The following is a 27,838-nucleotide window of genomic DNA, read 5'->3' as shown; positions in this document are numbered from 1 at the left end:
ATCAGGAAAGACTCAAAAACAATAGCTCTTCTGAGTCCCTAGGTCCTAGGCAATTACAGTGGCCATTTGGCCCTGACTTTTTCACAGGAAGACATTTACTAGTGACACAGGGAAAGCTGGCCAACAGATCTTCCCAAATGCAACTTGATAATAATGGGGTGCTGTAGTCCAAACAGTCTATTCCTGAAACTGGCTTGGAATCCTGGAATTTACAGCACTTTCTAAAATGCCCCACTGCCTTTCATTCACAGATATATTCACAGATACAGTGAAAAGATTCGTGAAGCAAAAGACAATCCCAATTATCTCAGCACAACCCATCAGCAAAATGCAGCATGAGGTGCTGGTGGGGGTAGATATTAGTATCATCTGGAGATTTTTTTTTTCAAAATATGCATCCCACCCTCAGAGTACAAAAAGAAAGAGGCAAGCACTTCTACACTGAGAGAATTATTAGAGATTTAAGAGATTTCTCCATATTCTCCATTCACTCTCACTTTGAGAGATCTTTGAATATATATATTCATTTTAAAAGTCAAATGGCCTAATGATGAAAATTCAGCCTTTTACTACAAGTTTGGACAATGATCCCAAATTATGAAAGTGTCTAAACTGGGTTGTTTAACTTCACCCCTAGCTGCAAACCTGCAAACTGCGAAATAATGGTATCCCATTTACTGCAAGGGCAAACATAGGCAACAAAATTGCATTTATAGTCCACTAACAGAAAGATTAGGCATCTTGTAACCTTGAAATGCCCAAGGGCAAATGTGGGTTTTATTATTAATAGACTCTGGAGTCTGAACTCAATAAAGTGAATCTAATAAAACACAAGTTGATGTCTACACATTTTAAAGCTTTCTCTCACACTTTAAATTCTCTATGCATTCTACCACAAATATCTTAAATTCAGCCCACTATTTATACCAGAACACTTAAGTAGAGGCATTCTCCGTAGACCCACTCTACCTATGGGCCACTACCACCAAGGTTCCCTGCCTATAACAGCCAAACTGACAATTACCTAAGCTGGTCTCCCCACTGACCTTATCTCTTAAGAAGAAATTTCAGGGGAAATGAATGAGCATTTGATCAACTGTCATGTTCCTTGTAGGCTTGCTGACACACTTTTTCTTTTTCTGAAGAGAGGTGTACACTTGGAAATATATGGCATTGTCTATCTTGACTCAGTATCTTAAAGGTACATGTTAGCATGGCAATCATTTAGATTTGGCAAGGATATGACCTTTCTATAAAGGTGCAAGTTGTTACGTGCCGAGAAATAGCATGGATGCTCATGCTGGGAAAGAAAAAGTGAAAAGAACTTGATGAATAAAAGGCCAGCAAAAGAAGGCAGTGGGTAAGCACATGAACTGGAAAGTTTGACAGTAGCAACATCAGGAAAGCATTTAACCTTTTTCAGGGAATCTGTCCAATAAGATAAGATTACCTCATCAATGCTTTATTTAATAAATGAATAGCACCTATCTCAGAATATGTAAGACAAATTAGGTAAATAAAGCTTTCAAATACTTTATTAAAATATGGAAGACCATTAATGATTAAAAAAAGCTTTACCAAAAACGGCTCTGATAAAGAAACAGGCAAACATAATTCATATAGTTAGGATTATTCCAAAATGAACAGATTATAGTAAAACAGTTACACCTATTAAAAATTAAACCCAAGCTACAAATAATTAAAAAGTATCTAAGCACATGCATTTTATTTTGAAAGTCAGCTTTTTAAATTCCTTTACAAGTTAAAAGTGATGCTTTTACTTCTAGAAATGGTTAACAGCCCAGAATACATTATTGCACTTCCATAGCATCCATGGAAAATGTTCAGAAATCAGATCTTGCCAGCACATGGAGAGTAGCTCTGTCTCTTGGCAGTTCACTGATTATTAACCAAGCTCACAACCACCCACGTGCAACCCAGAATTCCAATTTATTACTTTACAATGGAACTTAGCCTTTTCCTCTGAACCATGGACCAGAGCATCTGTGTTGACTCATTCTGCCCCTAAAGACAGATGTACCTACACATCGGTGATCTCACTTACCATGTACATATCACCTTTTCTTGTTATTTTTTTGTCATTTTATTGTGACTTTGGTCTTTTATTGTTACTGTTTCTTGTCCAACTAACAGTGAGCTGCCTGAGTGCAGGGACCAGGTGAAAGTTTCCTTCTCTACCGCAGTGCCAATTATGTTCATTGAGTGAATGAATTCTCTGAGCCCTGGAGAACTTGACATGTAATCAAATCAGAAGAGTCGTGGAAACATAAAATGTGAGAAGAAAATACAAATCCCTATCATTGCGTAAAATCTTGGCTCTCACTTAGGTTGCAATCACTTGGAAAGGTTCAAAGTTAACGCAACCATAAGCTCTCCAATGATCTGTAGGGCCACCTAATAGAGAGGCCGCTCGGAAATGAGCTCCGCTTGAGCCACCGAGGATCCACAGCTGCTGAAGCTTCCCCTTCAAAATGAGGTTTTACTTGGAGTGGCAACAATTGGGGCAGACAGAGGTAAATGAAAAGCAGTCAAGTCCACTTCATCAGATTCGCAATATAATCTCCACTCCTGTAGCATCAACTGTAATAAACATTTAGAGCATATTTTAAATTATGGGATTTTTTAAACTCCAGCTTAGTCTGTGGGTTTTACTCTCCAATATCTGAACACTAGGCAAGAAGGTGGCTTTCAGATTTTAACAGAAATTCTTCACTCTTTATCAAGCACTTGTTTTAGTCCACAGTGGGCAGCTTCATGACTCCCAAAAGAGCCTACAACACCATAGGTAGTGGAGAGCAGAATGCCTAAAGCAGAACCACACATGACAAAGATGAGGGCCACGAACCAGCTGTCTGCCGGATAATTAAGGAAGACATTTAAAAATCAGTAACTATCAAATAATATTTCACTAGAAATGGTGCTTTGGAGAAAAACCAAGGATTGTTTTTATTTATATATGGCAAAAATTAACATTAATCTTTTATAAAGTATCATGTTTTAAATCGTTTCCCATTCGTAAATATAATAACTGAAAATAACCAGTGGAATTACTTTTTCCCAATCCTCATTTTAAAGCTCCTCATTATCCGTCAAGTCCATTTCAGCTTTAACATCATGTTAGATGCTTCCATTACAGGACTATAATGGTTTTAGAAATGCATTTGTAGCTCACTGAACGGTATTATCTACAATACTTAACATATATTTAAATTATTGAAAATAAAGTAGAAGGTCTTTTATTTTTCTTCATGGTGCTTTCAGGAAGACATCAGGATCTTCTCTTCTCCCTAAAGAAAAATAATAACAAAAATCAAGAAAGATAAACTTGCAAGCTATTAAGATTACTGGTTAACTCGAACTTATAATTATAAAATTTCCAACTGTATAAAGCTCACAGAGGTACAACCCAATGATATAGCTCAAGGAACTAATGCTTAAAACTGAGTTATAAATTATGGAATGCTGAGCAGAAAAGAACAATTAGGCAATTTCTAAATTGGAGTTCTATTTCCATGTCTATGATAAAAGTCAACTATTCATTAATTTAATTTACCACTTGAGTCTAATTGTCATTTTATGCTTGAGCCCGGGTCCCTGTCAAAAAAGGGATATAACAACTCATTTTCTTTTATCATAAATATTTATTGTTTCAATCAGGCATACCTTCTTACTCCAAACAAATGATTAACCCCTTTCAATGGATGAGCAAACAATTACATATCTGATGGCTGCAGATGTTGGCTAGTATTTGGTCATTAGCCTGACACGCGCACTAAAATAGCTTTGCTCAGGAGATGTAACAATTTGTGCCTGTGGAATAATGAAGTCTACTAATTTTATTTCCTTTGCCACAGTAAAATTTCATTAATTCAGGCACCACAAATTCAGAAATCAGGATCACGTGGGCCAGGCTACCATCAACTTTTCCCTCCTGAAGGGAAAATCTAGTTTACTAAGCAAAGGCAAAGGACACCCAGGTGTTCTCTGAGTTGTCCCCTCTTGCACATTATTTGTGTCTGAATTAGTGAACTGAAATGATGCTTATCTATTGACAAAAGAGAATGTGGAGAATAAGATGGAATGAGACATCAAATGTTGTGGGCTCATAGAATTTTTTATATTTTTGCAGGGATTTTTACTATAAAATTTCTTTTTTTTTTTTCAAGTACAGTTTACATTCAATATTATTTTGTGTTAGTTTCATTAAATTTTATAGACCATCATATTGAAATCAAAGCATGGGAATAGTCCCCTCCCCTTTCACTTGATTTGCTGGCTACATCTACTTTCTCATTGCATTTTTCTTATAGAACTTCCTATAACTACATGTTTAAATAGGTTGGCTCATAATCTCAAGCTTCCAAACCCCAACAAAAATTAACAGTAGGGTGGGAGTCTGTGAGAAAAAAAGAGAAGGAGATTAAGAAGTACAAACTTCCACTTATAAAATAAACTAGAGGCCCGATGCATGAAAATTCATGCAAGGGTAGGCCTTTCTTCCCCTGGCTGCTGGCACCGGCTTCCCTCTTGCACCCAGCACCCAGGCTGGCTTCCCTCCAGCCCTGGCTTCATCACGAAGGACATCCAGAATGACTTCCAGTCTAATTAGTATATTACCCTTTTATTATTATAGACTAGAGGCCCAGTGCACAAAATTCGTGCATGGGAGGGTCCCTCAGCCTGACCTGCACCCTTTCCAATCTGAGACCCCTTGGGGGATGTCTAACTGCCAGTTTAGGCCTGATCCTGCAGGGATCGAGCCTAAACCAGCAATCAGGCCTAAACCGGGAGTCAGACATCCCTCTCGCAATCCGGGACCACTAGCTACTAACCGCTCACCTGCCTGCCTACCTGATTGGCCCTAACTGCCTCTGCCTGCTGGCCTGATTGCCCCTACCTGCCCTCCCCTGCCAGCCTGATTGCCCCTAACTGCCCTCCCCTGCAGGCCTGATCTCCCCCTACCGGCCCTCCCCTGCAGGCCTGATCACCCCTAACTGCCTCTGCCTCGGCCCCCGCCACCGTGGCTTTGTCTGGAAGATATCCAGTCTAATTAGCATATTATTCTTTTATTAGTATAGACTAGAGGCCCAGTGCACAAAAATTTGTGCACTCGGGGGGGAGGGGGGGTCCCTCAGCCCGGCCTGTGCCCTTTCTCAGTCTGGAACCCCTCGGGAGATAATGACCTGCTGGCTTAGGCCTGCTCCTGGGTGGCAGAGGGCAGGCCCAATCCCTAGGTGCAGCCCCTGGTCGGGCTCAGAGCAGGGCCCATCAGGGGGGTTGGAGCACTGCCCCCTGTCATGCACAGAGCAGGGCCCATCAGGAGGTTGGGGAGTCGCCACTGTCACAATCAGGGCAGGGCCAATGGGGAGGTTATGGCTCTATCCCGTCACACACAGAGCAGGGCTGATCAGGGGGTTGGGAAACTCCCCCTATCAGGCACAGAGCAGGGCTGATCAGGGGGTTGGGGCGCCTTCCCCTGTCACGAACAGAGCAGGGCCGATAGGGAGGTTGTGGCCCCGGCCCTTGTCACACACACATCCGCAAGGCGATCAGGGGGTTTGGGCGCTGCCCCCTGTCACGCTGATCCCAGTGCCGGGAGGCATATTACCCTTTTACTATATAGAATAGAGGCCTGGTGCACAGGTGGGGGCCGGCTGGTTTGCCCTGAAGGGTGTCCTGGATCAGGGTGGGGGTCCCCACTGGGGTGCCTGGCCAGCCTGGGTGAGGGGATGATGGCTGTTTGCAGCTGGTCACACCCCCTTCAGGGTGGGAGTCCCTACTGGGGTGCCTAGCCAGTCTGGGTGAGTGGCTGAGGGCTGTTTTCAGGCTGGCGGGTGATGGAAGCTCCCAACCGCTCCTTTTTTTCTTTTTTTTTTATTCTGGGCCAGCTTTAGCTTTGAGGCTTGGCTCCAGCTCTTAGGCCTGCGCTGCTGAAAGCAGGTTTCTGGCCTTTGTTTACCTTCTGTATTTGAAACAATGTTGCGATCCTGCTGGCTGAAGCCCGGCGACTAAAGCAGGTTTCTGGGGTTTTGTTTAGCTTCTATATTTGTAACATAGTTGCTTAGAGTTACAGCTCAGAGGCCGGCAGCGGCAGGCGGGGAACGTTGGAGTCCTCCGTCACTGAAGCAAGCAAGCCTCATGTTCGCTTCCAGCTTCCTGGCTGCCGGACGCCATCTTGGTTGGCAGTTAATTTGCATATCACCCTGGTTAGCCAATGGGAAGGGTAGCGGTCGTACGCTAATTACCATGTTTCTCTTTTATTAGATAGGACTAGAGGCCCAGTGCATGAAAATTCATGCACTGGAGGGGGTCCCTCAGCCCGGCCTGCACCATGTCATAGTCTGGGAGCCCTCAGGAGTAGGAGGTGACCCGGCGATCAGGGGAAGGCAACGCCCCCATCACACCTCTGCTGCTGCCAATATCAGCAGTGCAAGCTTCAGCCAGCCCTAGCGGCCCTCGGCGGCTGGGCAGCCACCATCCGAGGCTTGCCTGTGCCTCAGGTTGGCCCTAGGTGGTTGGGGGGTTGAGGGGCCTGGGGGACTGGGCGCCGCCATCTTGTGGCTGTGGGTGCTGACATCTTTGAGGGCAGGACAGTCAATTAGCATATTCCCTCCTTATTGGCTATGGGTGCCACCATCTTTGAGGGTAGGGTAGTCAATTAGCATATTCCATTCTATTGGCTGTGGGTGCCACCATCTTTGAGGGTGGGGCAGTCAATTAGCATATACCCTCCTTATTGACTGTGGGTGCCGCCATCTTTAAGATGGTGTGAGGGTCAATTAGCATATTCCCTCTTTATTAGATAGGATTGTGGGAATGTAAAGCACAGCATAGGGAATACAGTCAAAAATCCTATAAAATAAAATCCTAATATGCAAATCAACTGAACAACGGAACAACCAGCAGAACAACTGGTTGCTATTATGCACACTGACCACCAGGGGGCCAACACTCAACCAGTTGGGGGCAGCTCCTGCATTGAGCATCTGCCCCCCAAGAGGGAGGCAACTGGCGGTAGTGATCAGGCGGGCAGGGCCAGCCAGCAGGCAGCTCCAGGCCACCAGCCAAGGCAGGTGCCAGCAGGGGCCCCCCAATCATCCCACCCACCGGTTGCCCTGCAGATGGCCCTGATCGCCAGCCAGGCCTAGGGACCCTACCCTATATATTGGGAACAGTCTCTTAGATTTAAAAATCAAAATCTGGCAAGGCTACTCTAACACTTAAAAAACAGGATGATGCAGCAATGACATGCATGGACTCTGGCTTGCACATTTTGTAGTCAGCCCTAATTCTGACACAACTGTGTGACAAAGCCAATTACTCAACTTCTCTCTGCTTCAGTTTTTCTATCCATAAGATGGGGAAAATGGTACTACTGCCTCAGAAGGATCTACTACTGTTATGTACTACTTTTTATAAACAGGGCAAAAAAATGTAGCTGCCCATACAACAGTAAGATGCCTTTCCCCTGTATGAAAAGTATGGTCACTGGAGCATGCAGCATCCCAGATTGTGAGAGGGATGTCCGACTGTCGGTTTAGGCCGGACATCCCTGAGGGGTCCCGGATTGCAAGAGGACACAGGCCAGACTGAGGGACCCCAGCTCCCATGCACAAATTTTGTGCACCGGGCCTCTAGTATCATAATAACTATGTATGATGTCAGGTGGGTATTAGATTTATTGTGGTGATCACTTCATAAGTTAATAAATGTTGCATTGCTATGTCATACACCTGAAACTAATATGATAATGTGTGTCAACTGTAATTAAAATAAAAATTTGGTACTGGCCGGTTTGACTCAATGGATAGAGTATCAGCCTGTGGACTGAAGGCTCCCTAATTTGATTTTGGTCAAAAACCCATGCCTGGGTTGTGGGCTCAATCCCCAGTAGGGGGCATACAGGAGGCAGCCAATCAATGATTCTTATCATTGATGTTTCTATCTATTTCTCCCTCTCCCTTCCTCTCTGAAATAAAAATATATTTTTAAAAATAATAATAATAAAATAAAATTTTGAAAAATTAACAGTAAACCGTACCTGTAGTACCTTGTGTACTTCTAGCTGAGGACTTCTCAACTGGATACTGCAGAGGTATTACAATACCTTGATCTGGCTTCTGAAATGCTGAAATGAGATTTTTTATTTTCCGGAAAAATCTTTTATGAACCCCAGGTGCTGTCTGGAAAATAAAAGGTCAAGAAAATTATTCAACTACCTCATAATGATATGAAAAGCCCTACAAAATGTGTGAGGGATGCTTAGAGAGGTAACATTTGTGTAACTTGTTCAAATATTTGAAAACATAAGGAAGAAGAGAAAAACAACATCCCAGAAGAGCTTACTTTGGTTGGCTGAATTTCTCTGCAAGAGGAGCTAATGAGCTGTCATTTCAGTTCTCCCAGGGGTGGTATTAGTTTGTACAAGCTCTTGCTCATTGCCTTGCCCTTTCTGCCTGCTACCCATCATACATCCCGAACCTCTAAGGGTATACAGGCCATTACCCACAATGAATTCACCAACTTAGAAGATGCAGTTAAACACAGAAAAAACTCAGATCCTACAGGTCATTAATAAAAAGCCTGAAGAACGAAACAAAAACAAAACAAAACCACCACCACGTATCCTCCCTGTCATCATCCCACAATATAAAATGCTACACAGGAAATTAAAATTGAATGTAATGATACACACAATGCATGGCTAAGTTAGTCCTTATATGCTCACCTCACAATATGTCCTGCCTCATCCTTCACATTAAATTTTTTCCTCCTTGGGAAATTTCCGTTTCCTCCCCCAAATTACTCTCTCCATCAACACTTCACTGTGACAAAGTTTTATCTATGACACGAAAATGAAAGTCTGTATAAGGTCACCATTATTTATTTGTTTGTTTGTTTCTGAAGACATTATTTGCAAGTGACTATTAAAATGTATTCCTTTCCTGACATCAGTTCTCTTGCAAAAACACAGCTTGAAATCAATAACAATTTCCTGCAAAGGCTTATAAGCCAAGCTTTAGGCATCATCTCAAAACTGTCATTGGACATGAAATAAAATAGTATTGCTATAAGCAATTGAACAATGACTAGTTTTTTTAGAAAGCTATTTTTCAGCTACTCCATCTGGAAGATTTTTGAGGTGGGAGCTGTTTGTTAGCATTTAATGAGAAAACATGAGGGCTGGCACATAGACTTCTGCCAACTAGACTAAAAGCTGAAGATAGCACATTGTCCATAGTAACTCTCAGTCATTTCCTGCATTGGAGTAAGTAATTTTTCAGTGAAAGCACTGGGAAAGTTCTTTTGAGCTTTGAATTAGTGTCGACTCAGGCTCACACAGCTAGGAGCATCAGTAGGTAGAGACCACTCTTGCACTCAGCTCCACCCCTATAAAAACACCTTCCCAGAACTCTACTTTATCCAAAATAACACGGTCATTCTTACAGGGGTCCAAATAGTTCTTTGGCTCCAAGATAAAATCTCCAAATTGCAAAGGCAGGTTTTGGACACAAAATATCTCCTTATATCTTCCTTAGAGCACTTTTTTCATTTTCAAAGCACTTTCCCACTTCTTGCCCCTACTGGCTCTTCAGAGATTGGCTGATTTGGTTATTCTTATTTGACAGATTTTAAAAAATGGAAATGCAAAGAGATACTTCATTTTGCCCAAGGTCCCACAGATGACCAGAGGCAGAACTGGCTCTATATCCCAGGACCTAGTCTCTTGCCTTTCAGATCAGGCCTAGACCAAACAGGTTATAGTGAAGTTAGAGTCACCAACCAGCAGAGAAACTATACACTCCCCCAGTGTGGAAAGATTTCAAACCACACATCTTAGTTGTTCTGGTGGCTTGTGAAACCATTTATCAACTTTTTATGGGGACTTATACACAGTTAGCACTTGATTATTCACGCTAACAGAGAGGAATAACAGCACTGGATGTATTAAAACAATTTGAATTGGGGATGAATGTTTCGTTTGCAAATGGCTGACCTCATTTATAGTGCTTTGCTTAGGTTAACAAGTAAAATTATTTAGCATTTACTGATCTACTGATGATCAAATATCCAGAAAATCCCAAAGGCCCTAAAGTCAGCAGGGAGAGGTTCGCACAGTTATTATAAGGCACTTCTGGCAATGCACATGTTCATAAATGATAGGTGACTATATGTAGGATTCTCTGAGTTAACAATTTAGCAAAATTTTAGCCTGAGTCACATGAGAAGTTAATACACTAGGCAATAATAAAACCTAAAAGTCTATCTAAAACTAGAGATTCTGCCCTAGCCCTCTTTTGCTCAGTGGATAGATTCTGCCCTAGCGGTTTTGCTCAGTGAATAGAACCTCGGCCTGTGGACTGAAAGGTCTCAGGTTCGATTCCAGTCAAGGGCACATACCTCTAACTCTACCAATAAATGTGTTTCTCTCTCTCTGTGTCTGTTTCTCCCCCTCCCTTTCAGTCTCTCTAAAAATCAATGGACAAATATCCTCGGATGAGAATTAAAAAATAAATAAATAAAATAAAAACCCCTGCTTTAAAAATAAATAAATAAATAAAACTAGAAATTCACATAAATATTTATCTTTCATAATCCAGTGGATCCAGGATTCAATTTTATTTCACTCTTTGAAACAAATCTCAGCCTTACCTAGATTCCTTGCACAATCTTTGCACAGAGGATGGAATCCTACTGCCATGATTTTTCCTGCAGTATGAAACTAAAACATTGTTCTGAACACAGTGTCATTTACCCAATTTTGAAAATACGTTTACCACAAGAATTGTACCACTGACAACTCCCATCCTGTCACTGAACTCAGCTATTGTTCAAATTTGCACATTTCCCATATTGTCATCTCTTAGTTATCTGTGGAAACATGTTTTGGACCATAGCTGGCCTTCAATATGCTCTAGAGAAATTTCTTCCAGTCAGGTGATATGAGCTCTGGGAATACACACTAGTTTAATATTCACCTTAGCAAAAATACAATAGAGAAGGCAAAGTTAGCAGACAGAAAAAAATGCAATATACATTTCAAAAATAAATATAAAGAGTTTTTTTAAAACTCTTTTCCCTTTGGAAAAAAAAAATGCCAACGTTCTGTTCTCTTGGTGCAGAGAATTGCAATATCACTATATTTTTATAAAAACAAGGTCAAAACAGACAAAAGCATGAGACTTATTTATGTTCAATAAGTCCTCTCTTCCTTAACATGATCACAAGCATGTAACAATCTGCATATAATGTTATACTTGAAACAAAAGAAAACAAGTTTGAAGTCATGGTTAGCTAAACCCTGATCATTTAAGACCTTTTCCATGAAAAATATCATTCCACAGCTGAAGGCTACTTCACTAGGGAGAAGAACTATTCCAGGTCAAATTACATACAAATATGCGTGTAGATATCATACAGAACTTTTCTTCATAATAAATGAAATTTAATTTCTTACTTAATCATCTCTGCAGCAATGCAGATAATTTTTTAAAATAAACAAGTATAAATTATTTTGATTGCAAATGGTACTGGTTTCCTCTAATTAGTACTGCAATATTAATTATCCTGATATAAAGCAACAGTGTGTTTGAAAAGTTCCCTGATTCATCTCAGTAGTTCAAAACATTTGTACTTTGCAATTTATGCTTTCTGGTTTACTGATGAATTTGTAAACGTTGGAGCTGTTTTAATTTGTTTAAGTCTAGGATTTAGAATTTCTTAAATGCATAGATTGATTGAGTTATTAATAGAGGTTGATATTAGCATTTATGTTTTCAAACAGCTCACAACGAAGTGCTCTCATCATAAAAAACAGACTGTTTTAAAGAGTCGGATATCAGAGAAAGCATTTGAGGTTAAAAGTTTCAGTTGTAGGGCCCTCTACATTGGTAATATATGATATACTACCCTTGTACATGGAAATAGAGTCATTCTACAGGTATTTCTTCCTATGATACAGTGACTTTCAAATGTTTTCAAAGCCATCAGAACTCTAGTTGATAAACAAAACAAAAGAGAACTGCTCAGATTAAAGACAAACTTCGGACTCAAAAGCCTAGCTGCCTATGTCCTTCTCTGCCTCTGCAACCCACAGACAACCCCAAGACACCAGGTGAAAGAAACATTAAGATTTTGCAGAGCATAGCGTAAAAAACACTGCAATGTTCCCTCTATCTCTATTCCACCTCTCCATGTCCTTCCCACTTGGCTCAGTTGGGAGTCCTGCCTTCAAACTTAGAGCAGCGCCGGTTACCCTAATACTTGGAAAACCTTCCCTTTTTTGAACTCCTGTAGCAAATAAGGTGGAACTTCATTATATACAATCATATTGTTTGTTAGCAATTTGGGCGAGTTCATATTTGAGGGCTTACTATGTTCTAGGTCCTGTGGTTAAGAACTTTTTTTATATGCATTATCTTATTAATCATAAATTGAGCCCTATGAATAAGGGACTATTTTTAGGCTTATTGTACAGATGAAGAAACTGGTTCATAGAAAAAGTTAAGTAACCTGCCCAAGGTCATAGACCTATCAGGGAGGAGAGGAAACCCAACTTGGAGCCCAGAGCCATCTGACAGCAAAGTCCAGGCTCTCAGATTGCTACTTAATTCATGTTGTATCTCCCCATGGGTATTATAAGCTTTGAGAAAATAATCCACCACAGCAGCAACACTCATATTAGTACCATTCACTAAATGATTGCTGATTTAATTATTTTACACATTTTATTGTACACATTTATTTATTGTGTCACAATAATTGACAAAAGTTTGACACAACTCCTCAACATTTTTTATTCTTTTCCCCAAGGTAAGACCACTCCATACAATGGTGGTTAAACAGAACTGGGACCAAAATTCTCTAAAAGCTTGTTAATGATCCATGAACACTTTTGGATTCCCGCTTTAGTGATTTGAATCTGATGAATATTTGGGGAATGTAGGATTTGACAGCTCTTTTATAAAACCAGCCTAAATTCAAACACCTCCCTGATACCCACATAAGTAAAAATAATAAAAGATATATACCTCAGCACTCCAAGAACCTGTGTCTGTCTGGGATACTCGGTATGTATAAATGTAACCTTGATACCTGTGAAAGAATAAACTCCATTACTGAAAAATTCTAAAAGAACAAGTGGATGCTCTCAATTTGAGCTTTACTATTACATATAAATGTCACATATACTGGGACACACACATATGGAACCATGAATTCATAGGAACAAAAACCTGGGGAATCTAACTGGCTTGCATATTATATACAGCAGATCACAGTTTCCAGTAACCATTCTTTATCTTTTCCTTTTTTAAAAAATGTAGGAGCTCACACTCCTAAGATTTGTCTAGTTGAAAGTTTGGATAGAACAAACTAGAGACCTGTGTTGCAACTGGTAAAAATAATGAATTATTAGATAGATTTAACTAAGTATAGCCTTATTATTTTTCAGTACATATCGAGCATTAAAGTGAAAACATTTCACTGGGATAAGGTACTACCAGGCCCACATAAAATAATAGGAACAATAATATTAATTGTAAGTATAATAAATGTAATACTATATTCCTAGATTATTCCTAGATTACTATTACTATGTCACTTTATAATACAGTGTGTCCTAAAAAATGTTGACACACTTTAAAAGCTTATAGCTCAATTTTAAAAATTAAATATATTTTAATAAACACTGCCTTTGTAATTATTCAAAGTGTGTGTATACATTTTGGGGGATCCCCTGTATATTATAAAATAGAGGTAACAGCAATTTGAATTAAAACAGAGTCCTGCTAAAGTACTACTTGAAAGCAGCTTGTCCTTTCAGATGGAATAAATATTCTCCCTCATTACTCAGTGTGTATGCAGACTGTATATCTATATATTTGATTTCTACCACATACCAAGAGTTTTATATGCTGTATTAGTTTGCTCAGGCTGCCATAGCAAAATACCATAGACTGGGTGGCTTAAACAAAAGAAATTTATTTTCTCACAGTTCTGGAGGCTGGAAGTCCAAGATCAAGGTACCAGCAACATAAGTTTCTTTCTGAGGCCTCTTCTCTTGGCTTATAATCAGACACCTTCTTGCTGTGTGCTCACATGACCTCTTCTTTTTATGCATGCATGGAGAGAATGAATGATCCCCCTTTTTCTTTTTCTTCTTTTAAGGCAACCAATCTTATTGGATTAGGGCCTCACCATTATGACCTCATTTAACCCTAAATACATTCTAAATACCTATCTTCAAATACAGCCACATTGGGGGTCAGGTTTCAACATATGAATTTGTGGGGGCCATTCTACCACTGATGCCCCCAAAGTCACGTCCTTCTCATATGCAAAATACATTCATTCCGTCACAATAGCTCCCAAAGTCTTAAATCATTCAAGCATCAACTCTAAAGTCTAAAGTCCAAAGTCTTATCTAAATATCATCTAATCAAATATAGGTGAGACTCTGAGTCTGTCATCTTGAGGCAAAATTCCTCCCTAGCTATGAACCTGTGGAACCAGACAAGTTGTTTGCTTCCAAAATACAATGGTGGGATGGGCATAGGACAGATATCCCTATTTCAAAAGGGAGAAATGGGAAAGAAAAAAAGGGTGACAGGTCCTAAATACGTCCAAAACCTCATAATGCCAATTCCATTAGATATTAATGCTTGAGAATAATCTTCTTTGGGTTGATACTCTGCCCTCCAGGCACACTGTGTGTCACTGTCACCCCCACAGCTCTAGGGGTAGCCTGGCCCACTCAGCAATGTTGGGTTCTAATTCCACTTTGAAACCTAGGTAGAAGCAGACTTGCCCTTCTGGGCCTGTGCACTCTGGGTCTATGGTGGGAGTGGTATCACTGATGATCTCTGAATCATCTTTAAGGCCATTCTTCCCTTTTCTTGAAAGATAAAGCATGTTTGCAGCCAAATTGTTCTGTTCTCCTGTCCTATTCCCTTTGGCCCAAATTGACAGTGTCTCTGAGACTTGGCTCCAAACTCTATTCCTGGCTTCTGCTGAAATGGCTAGTTAACATCATGGGTAATCTCCTTAAGGAGTGATTATCTGGCCACACCCTTGGTGTTCTCTCCAGAAGAAGTTTCCTCATTTTTTGTCATGTGGGTAAGCTAAGAATTTGCCAAATCTTTAAGTTCTGACTTCTTTTCGCTTATCAATGCTTTCTTGAATTCATCTCTCTCCCTTTGCATTTAACTATAAGCAGTCAGGAGGATCCAAGGCACTTCAACAACTTCACTTAGAAATTTCTCCTGCAAAAGATCCAATTTGCAAGTTCCACCTTCCACAAAACACCAGAACACAGTTCAGCTAAATTCTTTCCATTTATTACAAGGATATACATTCTTTCCTCCAGTTTTCAATAACATGTTCCTTATTTCCATCTGAGACCTCACCAAGAACTTTCACATTTATAGCTCTACCAACATTGTGTTCTCAGCAATGTAGGCTTCGCTTAGCATGCACCTCCAAACTCCTCTAGCCTCTACCAATTGTGCAGTTACAAAGCCATTTCCACATTTTTAGGTATTTGTTACAGCAGCACTGTATTTTTTGGTACCAAAATCTGTATTAGTCTGCTCAGGTTGCCAGAGCAAAATGGCTTAAACACAAGAAATTTATTTTCTCAAAGTCTGGAAGCTGAAAATCCAAGATCAAGGTGCTAGCAACATGGTTTTCATTCTAAGGTTCCTCTTGGTTTGTAGGCAGCCACCTTCTTGCCATGTGCTCACATGACTTCTTCTTTGTGTGCATGCATGGAGAAGAGTTCTCTTCTTTTTATAAGACCACCCATCCTCTTGGATCAGGGCCCCACCCTTATGACCTCATTTAACCTTAATTATCTCTTAAATTCCCTATCTAATATAGTCACATTGGGAGTTCAGGCTTCAACATGTGAATTAGTCCATAGTCCATGCATTATCTCTTTTGGACCACACAACTATCTTATGAGCTTTCTGTTATGAAATTCATTTTGTAGATGAGAAAACTGAGACTTTGAGAAGTTAAGTAACCAAAGCCACACTAGAGATAGAGCAACAAAGAGTGATTTGAATCAGGCCTATTTAACTCTAGAGTCCCAGCTCTTGACCCCCACACGATAATAGATATAGATTATTTATTACATTTTAGTATATATAATAATGCTACTTAATTTGCCTAATAAATTTTTACTTCTTATAAAAGTAAAGTAAACTTTATGCTGAATATTTTCAAATTATGAATGTGAATCTGAATCAATAGAGTTTGATTAAAGATATTTCTGATTATTATTCTTAGCTACAAATTTGGGTCAATATTGGTCAGAATACATGCTGAATTCAGATAAAAATAAATGTGTTTAAACTTAAAAGAACAGATGATTCTAAAGCATTCGAAACAGAGGGTCATCCTTGAGTAACTGACCTAATTTACCATTAACCCCCTTTAGAACTAAGTCTTTAAATATGTGGATTAAATTACTATATATTTAATAAATGTCCATCAGCATTGATTACCTTAAGAACAAAAAACACTCAAATACTCTAATCAGGTTCATTCAATTTGTAAAACAAAAAACAAAACAAAACAAAACAGATCAATTTAATTGCTGGTGAGATTATAGGAAATGTTTCATTTTTGTTATGAAGGTTTATCAGAATATTTAGATCATATATAAAGTAGGTTAATATATGCATATGTATAATATGCCAAATAAATATTAAATATTACATTGTTAAAGTCCTTTGTTTTTTTAAGCAATTGAAATCTACCTCAAAGTCCATTGATTTCAGTAAGCACTCTACAGGGAACAAGGCAAGAGCTTTGATTTCCATTTTTCACCATGGGAACTCAAATGTAAAGCTTGAAATGATTTTCTTAAAGTCACACAAAATGGAGATAGAAGCAGGGAAATAGACCCTTAAATCTATTTTCCCCCTGGGGAGCGATTAATGGCAATAATTCGGTACCATTAAAGGTGACGTGGAAAGGTATTATTTAAAATCTCAGCAATAATGAAAGCAAAATTCTAAGTAACTGGTTTTCCACTTTCTAAAACAGTGGGTCTCTAAAAAATACAATGAATCTATTTCCCTACTATCACTCAGCCTCATCTAGTCAAAATAAATGAGTCTGTTTTGAAAATTGTTTCCTAACGAATCTGATCTTATCTCACTTTCAGTTAAGCAGCAGGAACCTGAGTACCACTTCAAAAGTCCTTACCTCCTTCAGTCTCTGAACAAGCCTGTGTCGGTGACACATAAAACTTCTGGTGATTAACCCATCTAATATTAACAATTTCCTATTCCCAACCCCTCAAATTTCTGAATGAGCAAAATTCTTTCACCCCTCAGATAAGCCAGCAGTTCATCTCTTCCCCTTTCAAGTCGCTGAAATAACTGACCAAGGAGGGATCCCCTATAGTCAGCTCTCACTGTCATATGTCAAGGATAGAAGAGATCTAAACAGGGCGATTCAAGTTACAATCTCAGGGTAACATTATCGACATTACCTGGGATTTTGTTAGAAATGCTGAATCTCAGGACCTACCCCAGAACTGCTGAATCAGAATCTGCATTTTAACAAGATTTCCCTAAGAACCATAAAGTGACTAACATGCAAAGGGAATACCCACACCTCATTGGGAATATTGCTGGCAATTTTCCCAAAGTCAAGCTGGCTCCTTTAACTCACTCAGGAACTTCTGTGTCATTTCCCCCAAGAGTCACTCAGTCTATGCATTAAGAATGAAACTTTATTTAAATATAAGCTGAAGTTTTTTTCAATTGTTTCAGTTCATTGAGCAGTATTTCTGAAGCATTTACTCCCTCTTCCCCAATAAGATTTCATAGTTTTGTTTTCTGTACCTGTTATTATGAGCAATAACTTTGTAATATAAAATTCAACTAAAATATTGAATATGGTTTTTTCAAACTACACATACTCTCTCCCTGTACACTGAAAAATCACTCCTCTAGAAAATAAATAGGCAAATTATAACAAGAGCTATCAAAGTGTGTGTATTTTTTATGTAATGACCTTGCTCATCTTCATACACTTCAGGAAATCAAAGACAAAAGCAATTTGACAAAGATTTGCATAATAGTTTTATTTTAATAGTGAAAAAATGGAATTAGCCTAAGTATCCCTAAATAAGAAATGTTCCTCAAAATAAGGAAATGGCAATAGAAAGAATGGTTCAAAATTATTCCAAAATTCACAGGTATTAGAGTCCTATATTTTTCAAAAAATTGTAAGCATATGGACTATGTTGATACAAAATGATAGTATGTGAAAAAAAGTGGACACTGATTACAACTGTTCAAAACTGTCTTTTCCTGTATGTATATAAACTAGAAGTAAATTTAAACTAATATAAACATATCCTTGCATGTTAATTTTCCCTATAAAGTTACATAAGTGACTCAACTTTTTTTAAAGAAAAATAAGCATACTCTTGTTTCTCTTCAGCTTGCATAAATCGTTCGCCTTTTACTAAAGATTTCCATGGAAAGAAACAAAGAAAAAAAGAAAGAAAGAGAAGTATAATTACCATTTGGAGCTTTACAAGTCTAGCCTATGCAAATCACAAATCATAAAAATATCATTCGCTTTTAAAAACTGTTACATCCCACCCTGCCAGTGTGACTCAGTGGTTGAGTGGTGATCTATGAACCAGGAGGTCACGTTTCAATTCCCAGTCAGGGCACATGCCTGGGTTGTGGGCTCGATCCCCAGTCGGGGAGGGGGGGATGGGGTGCAAGAGGCAGCCAATCAATGATTCTCTCTCATCATTGGTGTTTCTATCTCTCTCCCCCTCTCCCTTCCTCTCTGAAATCAATAAAAACATATATTAAAAAAAAAATAGTTACATCCCTTTTAGGATCACCTTTCCTGTGACTCCTTCCATTAATACAAGCAAACCAAGAATGTAGTGCAATCTTAACTTTTTTTTCCCATCAAACCTTTTGTCAGGCATGTTAATAAGCTTGGAATTTTAATTTTATCAAGAAAAAAATCTAGAAAATGAATAATTGGTGGAAAACAGTAGAGTTTTTAGTTGTTTCCATTTTTTTTCTTAACTAATATTTTGCATTTTAATGATTACAAAGGATATGCTGATTCAGTCCCTGCTGATATTTAAATTTGCCTTTCCCGCACCTCCTCCCCCCCCCCCAAAAAAATGGTACCCAACCCTTAAAAACATGTCTGGTTAGAAATGGACAAGAAGAAAGCAATCTGACTTATTTCTTATTTTCTCAAGGGGTCAGCAGTGTCGGGGACAGATCTTGGTTTAGAACAGATAAAACCACATCAATTCCTTCTTTATACCACTTCAAGAACTACACAAAAGAAAAAGGTTACCTATATATGATTTCTTCATGACACTGCAAATAAAGCTAGGTAATATCCACGCTGCCCGTGTCTATACAAACTAATGCAATGTGCAAAGTTCAAGGCACAATTAAAATGTGACTGATTTTTAACAAATATTTCAGAACTTATATATACAGAGGAATGGTATCCTATACGAAGCCATTATTATTGAGACTATAGTCTGATCCAAGAAGTTTCTGAATTTCTTATGGCCCAATATTCATTCTATAAGAGTGAATTTGAATTTTCAGAACTGTCCAAAGTCATTCAGCTTCAAGTCTGATGGTAAAACCGTGTAACCCCAGTTTTGATGAGTCATGACAATAAATATAATCTCTTCTCCTGAACTGCCACGTAACATTTTATTTATGTACTCCTATAATGGTCTAACTTTGTATTGCAATTATATATAGAATTTTTATTTATAACAAATATCTACTGCATGTTAACTTTACCAATATTAACTCATGCAATAATCCTCATAAACAACCCTGTGAGTTAAGTACCATCCCTCTTTTCACAAATAAGGAACCTGAGGCACAGTAAGTTTAATTAACTCGCCCAAGGTAAAACAGCTACTTAAAAGCCAGAGTTGGGATGCACACCCAGAGAACCTGGCTGAAAATCTGGGCTCTCTCTTATATCAGAGGGAATGAATTAAATTGGTTTTAAGGTGAATTCAAAATCAGGCCGAAGGGCTGAAGCCAGGAGGGAAGAGCCCAAAAGACATCCCCTTTCCTTAAGCTAAATGACAACTTCAGACTAATATTGCCACTTCAATTTTATATTGTCAACCCGAGTCAGCACTTGATTTACTGGCCTGTAAATTGTCCATTTGGTGGTTTATATGTTTCAAATTTCATCCTGGGCTGGCCTTCTGGCTTGCTCTGCCAATAATGGATTATACTCAATTAAACCAAAATAATTATGGTGGCGACACCAAAGCACATATCCAATTGTATGTAAAAACTGTAAGCCCAGCCAGGGTGGTTGAGTGTCAACCTATGAATCAGGCGGTCACAATTCGATTTCTGGTCAGGGCACATACCCAGGTTGTGGGCCTGATCCCCAGTGTGGAGCATGCAGGAGGCAGTCGATCAATGATTCTCTGTTATCACTGATGTTTCTATCTCTCTCCCTCTCCTTTCCTCTCTGAAATCAATAAAAATATATATATTTTTTAAACTATAAGTTAAGTTATAATTTCTCATTCTTTCGAGTTCTATGCGACACTGTTCCTCTCTGTTACAACTGATAAGTTGCAATTTTATTTTGTCACTGCTCCTTCCAGTGAAATTTCTCCAGTGAAATTGTTTGATAGGCATTTTATTCCCAGTCATCCTTTAAATCTTAAAGGACAAAAAGATAATTATCCTTTTATCTCAAGGTATATATGTCAAATGACTTCATTATGTGTCCTTGAAGCTAAAGAATATAATAGCACTTCTTTCAAATATTCTATTAGATAAGTAGCAAACAAAGTCAGATATGTAGAGAAGTATGCTAATTATGGAAATAAACTATTTCTTCAAACTAACTGTTTTAAATATTTTAAATTAGTTTTTTCTCTTATCACCATCAAACTATCCCATGGAATAGCTGGGACTTTCCCAATTATTATCCACCTTGAGGATGAGAAGGGAAGAAAAGTGAGAGCTCAAATGTACCTTAGTGAAAAGAAACATGTTACATCTTGAAAACAAAAAATAATAAAATAAAATTAAAACTATTAGCATTAATAAGAGCATTTTGTATACTGGGTGAATATAAGAAAAACACATAAAGTCAATAGCTTTCCTATGCAACAGAAAATATAGTGGAAAAAGATTCTATTTACAATAGAAATGAAAGAATCAACACACATTTATACACATTATAACTGAAATAAACTTAAAAATGTGCAAGACCTACAGGAAAAAAACTACAAACCTTTATTAATGGATTTAAATAAAAAAATTAATAAATGGAGAGACATGTCAGGTTTGGGAGTGGGAAGACTAAATTCCTTAATGTTGACAGTTCTTCCTTTATTTATTAGTGTAATCCCAATGGGATTTTTTAAAGTTAACAAAATTATTCTAGAATAATTTTGAATAACCAACAGATCAGAATAGCAAATAATTATTTTTTATTGTTGTTAATCCTCACCTGAGGATATTTTTTTCCATTGATTTTTAGAGAGAGGGTAAGGGGGAGAAAGAGCAAAAGAAAGAGAGAGAGGAAGAAAGAGAGAGAGAGTGAAATATCAATGCAAGAGAGACACATCGATCAATTGCCTCCCGCATGTGCCCTGATAGGGGCTGGGGATTGAACCTGCAACCCAGGTACAGGCTCTTGACCAGGAATCAAACCTGAGGCCCTTTTGGTATGAGACCCACACTCTAACCACTGAGCACACTGGCCAGGGCAAGAAGAGCAAATACTTTTTTAGTGTATTAAAACATTATGTTACTGTAGGGGTCCAAAATGAGTCTCCCCAGAGAGTGCCATACTGCCATGCAGATTGTTTCAAGCTAGAACTAAAACCTAACAAACTCAAAAAGTTTTGTGTTTTTTCCTCCCCCTTATCTCCCTAAGGGAGGGAATTCAGATAGGAAAAAAAAAAAAAACTGCTTCAGGAATGAAACCTTAGCATATTCACTTTAGCACATATGAATTAAGTGTGGCACACAGGGAGGATCAAAGCAAGTCTGTTTGTTAGATTCCCTTCTGTCATATTATTTCTGGGTGGCCCAACAAGAAATTGTTTACCATGTATTTGCTCTTTCTCATCTACCTGTGAACTGCTTACTTTGCCTTGAAGTCCATAACCCCTGCCTCCGTCTCCTTGGTCCAGAAGGGCATGTAAGCTTCAACTGCCCAATATGTCCTAAGGTTTCATGTTCTTATTAAAGCCCATATGTATATATGTAATAAATTTGGTCATTTTGTTCTGTTAATCTGTCTCATGTTAATTTGATTATTAGTCAGAGCAGAAGAACTTACAAGGATAGAAGGAAAATTTATTTTCTCACCCCCACAATGCTATAGTGCTGGTAATATAAGAATAAATAGATGAATTGAGCCAAATAGATAGTTGCAAAACAATTATTGTTATATGTAAGAATTTAATATATGGTAAAGGAGGCTAATCAATGGGGAATGAAAGTTCTATTTATAAATTTTATGCTACCATTGTTAGCTATTTCAAAAAAAAATTAGATCCTTTCTCCACATTAAAATAAAATTCTAAATGGAATTAAAGCGTTAAATATAAATTAACCAAACCACAAATTTAAAAGAAAAATTGAATAAAGTTTTTATGACATTTCTGGGGGAGAAAGAACTGTCTAAGCTGGGAAGCATAGAAAGAAATCAAACACAAAGAAAATGAGTGACAGATTTGACTACTAAAAATGTTAATTTTTCTGTGTGTCAAAGAAAACTAATGGCAAACATGAAACTGAAAAAAGATATAAAAATCTATAATGTGTTAAGAAAAATAGTAAGATCCAAATGGTCAATGGGTAAAGTACATAAAGAGCTAATTCATGAACGAAGAACTATAGCAGCTTTCCAGTTATAAAACAGACTCAATCACTAATCAAAGAAATATGAAATAAAGAGTCAGACACCAAATTTCAAGAATTTTTTTAAATAGGATTTCTCACTTCTAGGGAGGGCGTGGTGAAATGGACACTCTCATGCATTACTGGTGAACAAATATATGAATTGGAAGAATCACTTAGGAAAAAATATTCGCTGATCATGTATACATCAAAAATCCCAAGATGTTTATGTTTCTGACTTAGAAGTTGCACATCTTTAAAATGTATTCTAAAGAAGTAATCACAAATACAAAGAAAACTTTCTGGACTGAAATAGTAATCATAATGGAATTTATAATAGTAAAAAATGGAATTATTCTAATGTCTAAAAGTAGATTACTGGTTAAGGACAATATAGTGCAGTCACTGGCTGGACTATCATGCAGCCATTAAAAATAATGTTTGAGCCCAACTGGCGTGGCTCAGTCGTTGAGTGTTAACCTATGAACCAGGAGATCACAGTTCAATTTCCAGTCAGGGCATATGCCTGGATTGCGGGCTCGATTCTCAGTAGTGGGTGTGCAGGAGGCAGCCAATCAATGATTCTCTCACATTATTGATGTTTCTATCTCTCTCTCCCTCTCCCTTCCTTTCTCTGAAATCAATAAAAATATATTTTAAAAATATAATAATTTTTAAAAATCATTTTTAAGAACATTACATATGAATGGGTGTTTTGTGAGACTTTTTTAAATCCTCACCTGAGGATATTTTTTCCATTGATTATTTTACACAGACTGGAAGGGAGGGAGGAGGGAGAGCAAGAGAGGCACATTGATTGGTTGCCTCCTGCTTGCACCCTGACATGGGCTGGGAAAAGTCTGCAGGATGACGAACCACTGAGAAAACCGGCCATCGTAAATGGGTTGTTTTTTTTTCATGTTAAGCACAAAACTGATCAGAATACAATTATTGTAAGAGCACATGTGTGTTTACAAAGAAATTTTAAATTAAAATTAAAATTTAGAAGAAAATCAACTTAATTTTCAATAATAATTGTCTTTAGGTTATAAAACTATAGATGGTTTCTCCCTCATTCCCATTATCTACATTTTTCAAATTTTCTATAATATGAATAGATATTAAGAATTATTTTTAATAGACTTACTGTACAAAAAATATAGATTTATTTATTGAAAATAGTTAAAGAACAATTTCTCACTTTAAATGTAGGTGAGCAGTCTTATAAATAGAAAACTTCTCTAGTACTTTATGAGATTCAGTTTTCCAAAAGTGAACAGGGGAACTGGACTATCTGAAGGCCATGACTGAGGGTTAAGAACTGGGGAAAGGAACAAGCATAGCTTTAAAGTATAGTTTACAGTTTGAAGGCAAATGCAATGTTGTATTCCTACATTAAATATACAGAAACTGAAACTCAACCAAACCTTGTTGAATAATGGGAGTAAACAGAAGATAGAATGAGTAACTATTCTGAGCAAACCCGATAATCACTGAATGTTTGTTACTTATACCTTATTGTTCATGTGTATATGACACCATTTACATGGTTATTTCTACTGCACATCATAAGCATACATGTTTTGGTTTAAAATGAGTGCATGGTTTATTTAAAAATGAAATGTGATTTTGTTATTACAGCATTGTATTAAAATTAGGGGGGAAGAAAGGGTTATATTTATCAAAAGGGACTCCCAACTCAAAAAAGTTGAGAAACTTTCATAAAAAGCAATATATCCTAGTGTCTTCCCTGTGAAGCACAGTCTGGCAGTCACCTCTAAGACTTGGAGAGCCCAGTGTGCCCATCAAAAGATGCTATAGGGGGACTCACAATTTGCCTACTATTTTCTGTGACTGCATAAGGAGATTTGCATGGAAAGTCAGAGTCATAAAAGCTGAAAAGACAAGTATCACATGATCTCACTTATATGTAGAATCTAATGAACAAAATAAACTGATGAACAAAATAGATCCAGAGACATGGAAGCATGAAACACACTGACAAATCTCAGAGGGAAGGTGAGGGGGAGAAATTAGGGGGAGGGGGATAGATTAACCAAAGAACTTATATGCACATATGCATAATCCATGGACACAGACAATAGTGCAGTGAAGGCCTGGGGTGGGGCTAGAACAGGATGGAGCGGGTCAATGTTGGAGCCCTCCCACAGTCCCTTCCCAGCTGGCCAACCTCCCGAGTCCCTCCCTGGCCCCGATCCTGCACCGGTGGAGTCCCTTGGCCTGGCCTTTGCCCTCTCACAATCCAGGACCCCTCAGGGAATGTCGGAGAGCCAGTTTTGGCCCAATCCTGCAGGCCAGACCGAGGGACCCCACTGGTGTACGAATTTATGCACTGGGCCTCTAGTACTTTCAATAATAAAGATAAATTTTAAAAATAGATATCTTAAAAATTAAAAGAAATAAACTGTATTTATGCAAGATTCCCTTTGGATGAAAACTTAAATGTTTGAGAAGTTCCCACCTGCCTAAATTAATTTCTTATGTGATCCTGGCCTACATGGGCAAAATGCTAAAGTTGTCCTCATCTCTTGCCTATTTTATAAACAGCAATCTTATGCAGAAGGCAGGGAAAACATTACTATTTCTGTTTTACAAATATGGAAACCAGAACTCAGAGAAGTTGAGTGACTTCCCCAGAGTTCCACACACTGGCCTCCTGTTATCAGCCCAAAGCTCTTTGTAGTAAGAAACAGTATTTGCTTTGATGGTTCATTCATTAATTCAAAAATATATATTGTGTACCTATTATGTGCCTCATAATGCCTTTTATGTGCCAGATTATGTTCCTGGTGTATGAAACACTGTCCCTACCCTCATGGAAGTTTACATTTTAGCAGGAGAACCCAGCAATAAATAAGTAAACAAGCAAATGTCAGGTAGTTTAAAGCTCCTTGAAGAAAAATAGATAGTGTAACAGAGACAGGAGAGAGCACTTATTTGATTTCAGAGAGGAAGGAAGAAAGAGAGAGAGATGGGAACATCAATGATAAGAGAGAATCATTGACCGGCTACCTCCTGCACGCCCCACACTGGGGACAAAGCCCACAACCTGGGCATGTGTCCCAAATGGGAATCGAACCATGACCTCCTGTTTCAAAGGTCAATGCTCAACCACTGAGCTACAATGGCTGGGCTGATCCACTCACTTTTCCATCTTCTTTTGAGAAGAACGGAGCCTAAAAATGCTACTTGGCTCTCATTGACTTTCCCCAGTTTCAGCTTGGGAAAAATAATATAAGCAAAACATAAAGATATGAGTCCAGGAGATTGAATAGCTTCCACGTATTTCCTTTGAAGCCTTTATAATAAATGCATTTAGCATGGCCTGACAGTTGCCATAAACATGGCTTGATCATTAAATAAATAAACAAACAAACAATGAAAATCCTCTATCACCAGCCTCGGTATAATCCTTCTTCATTGGCCCAGGAGCTATTTTAAAATCTTGCAGTGTATCATTAAGTACCGAAATTACTACCAAGCATTTTCCCTTATGTTGTTTCTATCTAGAACCTACTTTGCAGAGCCAGTGTTTTCATATGAGTGTTTTTATCCTGCTGACAAAAAAGTAATTGAGCTACGTACTTCCTTAAAAATGCCCCATGGGTACTGAAAGAAACTGACGAAAAGAAAATATATAATAGTAATAATAGCTTACATTTACAGAATATTTACTGTGTCTCAGGTCCAGTGCTCATTTTTTTTACTTGTATTATGGCATTTAACCCTCACAATTCTATCAGGTAGGTAGTAATATTATACCCGTTTTATAGATAAGAAAACTGAGGGACTGAGGGTTAACTTGCTAAAGTCACAAACCTAGCATTGGATTAGCACAGGATTAGGTCTCAGATCCGCATGACTCTGGAGCCTTGGAGAAAAGACGAAGTTGCATCTGATTCAAAATGGGGCGTTAAATGTGCCTAGGTGAAGGGCAAAGCTGATTCATAACAAGGGTGTTTTCCCTCCAAGTCCTTTGCAACTTTTGTCTGTACTAGCTTTTATCAAGAAGGGGTCCGGCCCCAGACACAGCTCTTCTAAAGGAAGCTGAATAAGCAGATCCAAGAGGCAGTTTTACTCACAAACATCTCCATTTCAGCAGTCTACTGAAACTGACATTGCATTCTCAAAGTAATGGATTTAGATTCTTAGTCTGCTTCCTCTTCCTGAAGTTGATGGTCTTCTTTTGGGATGATACCTCCAAATCCATTTAAAGAAAGCTGGGGAGAAGCCTTTCTTTCTCTCAGGAGCTGGTGGCCCTAAATCTGGCTGTTCCATCATCCCAGGCCTCTACCTTGCTGGCCTCTACTAGAGGACAAAGGGGAAGTGGTAAGTCAGGATCCTGGGTCTTTCTCTGAACAAAGGTAAATTCCCGACTGTGTTTCCCCACTCAAAAAGGAGTTTTCTGCAACTGAACCAAAAGGTCCTGCGGATGCCTTTTATGGAGATCAGGAGGTCCAGGGAGTGAAATACACAGCATGGTCCACCATGGCCCTGCGCTGGACCTGAGAAAGCACATTGCCTGCCCCCGCCACTCATACCCACTGCCTGTGCCCATCTTCTGCAAGTCCTGGGCCCAGCCACCCCACGATGTACTCACAGAACACACAGGCAGTACGCCCCTGGGACACTCTCGCTGTCCCTCAGCAAATAGCTGCCGTCCAGACCGGTGGCAAGCAGGAGCTTCTCTCCTGTCTCCCGGCTGATTTTGCCATGATACACAGCCACTGCATCCATGGCCTGGTGGACTTTTGCGCAGGCCGAGGTGTGGAATAGGAGAACAGAGATGCTGCTGGTGCTGCTGCTGCTGCTGCTGTTGTTGTTGCTGTTGCTGCTGCTGCTGCTGCTGCTGCTGCTGCTGCTGCTGTTGCAACCAAGCA

The 27,838-nt window shown here is 38.7% G+C and overlaps 1 protein-coding gene across 1 annotated transcript; it reads right to left on the bottom strand.

Annotated features, from left to right (window-relative positions):
- Positions 1–1,518: 1,518 nt before the first annotated feature.
- Positions 1,519–27,838, bottom strand: SH2D1A (SH2 domain containing 1A). Its single transcript, XM_081115195.1, has 4 exons — positions 27,559–27,838; positions 13,053–13,116; positions 8,063–8,204; positions 1,519–3,308 (listed from the first exon to the last, which is right to left on the bottom strand). Exons 1-4 carry the CDS (start codon positions 27,693–27,695, stop codon positions 3,268–3,270), a joined length of 384 nt encoding a protein of 127 aa, XP_080971321.1. The 5' UTR covers positions 27,696–27,838; the 3' UTR covers positions 1,519–3,267.

The sequence above is a fragment of the Myotis nattereri genome, assembly GCF_964212035.1.
Source record: "Myotis nattereri genome assembly, chromosome: X".
Taxonomy (NCBI): Eukaryota; Metazoa; Chordata; class Mammalia; order Chiroptera; family Vespertilionidae; genus Myotis; species Myotis nattereri.
This window is presented reverse-complemented; position numbering and strand designations above follow the sequence as displayed.